This window comes from Histoplasma capsulatum, genomic scaffold, assembly GCF_000149585.1.
Source record: "Histoplasma capsulatum NAm1 scaffold_2 genomic scaffold, whole genome shotgun sequence".
Taxonomy (NCBI): domain Eukaryota; kingdom Fungi; phylum Ascomycota; class Eurotiomycetes; order Onygenales; family Ajellomycetaceae; genus Histoplasma; species Histoplasma mississippiense.
Genome location: NW_001813981.1, coordinates 894,773 through 898,405, shown reverse-complemented (window position 1 = coordinate 898,405; position 3,633 = coordinate 894,773). Strand labels below are relative to the sequence as shown.

Below are 3,633 nucleotides of genomic sequence, written 5' to 3'. Positions count from 1 at the left end.
CCTATCTCGTCGCAATTTCTTTTGAATAGTAGGTCCGAAAATTCAATTGTCCAAGCGTTTTTAGACCATTGTTTCCTTCACAACAATTGCAGTTGTTCAAAATATCGCGGATGAAGAGTGGAAATGGGAAAATATAACATCAGCGGAAAAAGAAAGAGAAGTCTCTTCTTTTACCTGGCCTGATCGATACCGCCTGATTTCCACTTATTTTGGTCGCTCCCTACTTCTCAACGGAAAACGGGGAAGAAGGAGGAGGAGGAGGAGGAAAGAAACCAAAGGCGGCCCCGACATTTTCCATCTTACCTAGCCTTCTTTTCTCTCACTGTTCAACGACCCAATCCATCGCGCGAGCTCTCTCTGTTCCGCGCTCACAAACCTGTCTTTCGCTCTCGTTCTCTCCTCCAATGTTTCAATCAATGTCAGCCCCCAAGTTCCGTCCTGTGGTTACTTTAGTGGAAGAGCAACAGTTGGAATATCTAATCATCATAACGTAATCGATAAGCGAGCGAGCCACATAAGCAAGCGAGCCACTTCCCACCTGCCATACAACAAGAATGCTCTTCAAGTCCTGAATACAACCCAAAATTAACAAACTGATATTATCAATTATTTCCTGTACGCTTAGAGCATGTACGGGCAGTATGCCCAATAATCCCACATACACTACACTGTGGTGCTGCACGTCTTCGTGGTTGGGACTCAGCAGCCTCAACCACCCCTCTTTCCCATTCATTCATGCTTCGTACGCGATCCAAGCCTTCTTCCACCCCCAAAGCTCCCTCTTGGGCTACATATGTACGGCCTCTTTCTCGCTTTCTCTTTTGTTTAGCATTTGTAGCCCTTAACTCCCTATTTTCAGCTGCTAGAATAGCAGCACTATGCATTGCCATTTGACATCCCTTGACCAGCTGATTTAGGGCACGATCAGTTGGGCTGGGTGGGCTCTGCGTACGGTGCTTAATATATCCTTTAACTTTCTTAGTCTGCTGCTCTAGCTGGTGTATATTATGTGGTGTAGCAGTGGCCCAGGAGGCCTGAGAGCTATGAGAGGTCCCAGGTGGTGTGGGGGTATGCATTGTGGTATTAAGGCGCGAGAGAACCTGCTCAGGATTGTATGGAACCAGCCCAGCTGCCCTGAAACTGCTCTTGATGTTGTTCTCAGTCAGAGCCTGCATCTGAGCTGCAGGATATAGGGCCAGAAACTCCTCCTTGTCAATATGATTGATCCCAAGCCGCATCTGATTCTCCACCTGTCGTCCATATGCAGTCTTCAAGGGGGAGAAGCACCCAACATCCAGTGGCTGAAGAAGATGAGAGGAATGTGGTGGCATGTAGAGAGCAATGATCTGATTCTCAGAGCAGAATTGATCAAATTCAGCTGAGGCATGGCTTCGGTGCCAGTCTAGAATCAGCAGTCGGTATCTGCCCTTTGTACGGGGTAGAGTCTCCTTGTTGAACACCTCTTTCAGCCAGTACAAGCCCAGCTGGTCAGTGGTCCAGCCATTCTCACTGACTCCAATCACCCAGTCATGCGGCAGCCCTTCAGTCTCATACCAAGAGGACTGATGCATCTTTCCCTTGAGGATAATCATTGTACGGAGAGCCCAGCCCATTGCATTGACCCCAGCAATAACAGTCACCCATTCCCGATCTCCAGGCTGTACAAGCTTGGGATTCCTAGCTCTTTCAGATCCAGTCACCACTCTGACAGTCCCAATAACCCCCATCTGAAAGCCTGTCTCATCAAAGTTGTAGATATCCTCTTCCAGAATCCCATACTTTGCAATGGTGTTTTGTACAAGCTTAAACCACCCACGGATAACCTCAGGATCCTCACATAGTGCACGTTGATGGTCGTACTTGCGGGAGAACTTGGATTTCAGCTCTTCATAGCGATTGACAAAGTTTCGTACCCAGCATTCACCCACTGTGGGTGAGGGGTTGATTCCTCGACTGGCAAGAAGGAGATTGGCCATTTCTCGTACAGCTGCAACCCGGGGTGGCTGACCTCGCTCATCCATGGCTAGAATCCATTGAACAAGTGATTCTTCTTCTGTAAGGCTAAGTTTTCGGTTCTTTGGGGGAATGTCCACGCGTGCTGTACGACCAGAGACACGGTGAGTGAGGGTTGAGCGAGGGACATCATACAGCTTTGCTGCAGCTCGTATGCTTGAAATTTGATCATTTTTAAGTGCTTGAATGGCTAAAAGAAGCCTTCCTTCTTGAGCAGAGACTTTATTTCTTTGAGTGGTTGACATTTTTGTTGAAAAGCATTCTTGTTGTATGGCAGGTGGGAAGTGGCTCGCTTGCTTATGTGGCTCGCTCGCTTATCGATTAACTACGTTAATAACTAGTGTAAGATAATAACAAATAATATTAACAATGCAGGTGATAGCAAAGCCAGCCCACAGCACAACACTGCTCTCTTCCTTTCCTTTCCTTTCTTTTTCTCCTTCCTCTTTGTTCGCAGGGACCCGAGGGGGCGGATACAGCGCCGCACGAATTATGGGATTGGGATCGTAAAGCTGTCAGTCCTCCTTGCTTTCGCTCGCTGGCGCGACAAGACGTTCGCCGGTGATCGGCCACCTGTCATAGTCTATTTCATTTACACCCCTTACCATGTACTGTATGTACTGTGCTGTGCTGTGCTGTGCATGTGCGCCCAATTGAACACAGATTAACACCGTTGCATTGGGACGAGGGGTTATTTTTTGCCCTGCCATGTATTGAAGCCCAATGCAATGATGCATAATAGCCTGTCCGTTTTGTTTTCTTGTTGGGATGAGGATAACCTTGTAGTAATATAATACGTAGATTTATATATATATATATATATACATATGTGTGTGTGTGTGTGTGTGTGTGTGTGTGTGTGTGTGTGTGTACGTGGTGTGAGGTCAGTTGGGATGATTTGTTTTCGTTCGGCTTCGTAATTGATCTCCTTGGTTTTTGAAAAGGGCTTTCACGATAACCACATTACAAATGGGAAATGGGCTTTACACGCCATTTAGAGATAAGGAGATATGGTAGTTGAATATTGATCGCTAAACTGCATATTCTGTTACGGAGAACGCTAGACTCGTGAAATGGTAGATGGTGAGTGGTGGGTGAGTGGTGTCAACATAGCTAAGAATTCACCCTGAAAATCGGCAAGCATTTTGTTTTCAAACAGCAGAATTAAGGGAGACAATGTGAGCCCCCAGCATAAAATATATATATATATATATATAGAGAGAGATAGATCCCATTGGCTTGGGACACTAACATCTTGAGCTGGATTTCACAATTCACATCATCGTCATCATTATCATCAGAATTCTCTGGGCCCTTACCTCCGTCGCCCCTTATTTTGAGCACGCCCCACCCCGTTATTCGTAACGGGAGCGCCTCCAGTCTCACCGCCATTGCTAGCGCCTGTGTTATTGACTGGATCCTTCCAAGCACCAGGGCTTCTTCGCCGCATCGTTCCAGGACCCACAGCCACAATATCATCCTCGCTTTCACTTTCGCTGATATCGAGTAGGACAGGCATGCGGAAAGCATGCAAAGTACCCCCAGCGTCTCCCTCTTCACCCTTGACCGGATCAATGGTGCAAGACATCTGGTTCCTCGTCCTCTAGATCTAGACGGCGC

General features: G+C 47.1%; 2 protein-coding genes across 2 annotated transcripts; both read right to left on the bottom strand.

Annotated features, from left to right (window-relative positions):
- Nucleotides 1-476: 476 nt before the first annotated feature.
- HCAG_02367 (conserved hypothetical protein) lies at nucleotides 477-2,258 on the bottom strand (the record flags this gene model as incomplete). The annotated part of the gene is made up of 2 exons (XM_001542146.1): nucleotides 477-593; nucleotides 663-2,258. The coding sequence occupies 2 exons, from the start codon at nucleotides 2,256-2,258 to the stop codon at nucleotides 477-479; spliced, it is 1,713 nt and encodes a 570-aa protein (XP_001542196.1).
- A 1,002-nt stretch (nucleotides 2,259-3,260) lies between these two features.
- HCAG_02366 (conserved hypothetical protein) lies at nucleotides 3,261-3,601 on the bottom strand (the record flags this gene model as incomplete). Its single annotated transcript, XM_001542145.1, has 2 exons — nucleotides 3,261-3,273; nucleotides 3,333-3,601. 2 exons carry the CDS (start codon nucleotides 3,599-3,601, stop codon nucleotides 3,261-3,263), a joined length of 282 nt encoding a protein of 93 aa, XP_001542195.1.
- Nucleotides 3,602-3,633: the final 32 nt, after the last annotated feature.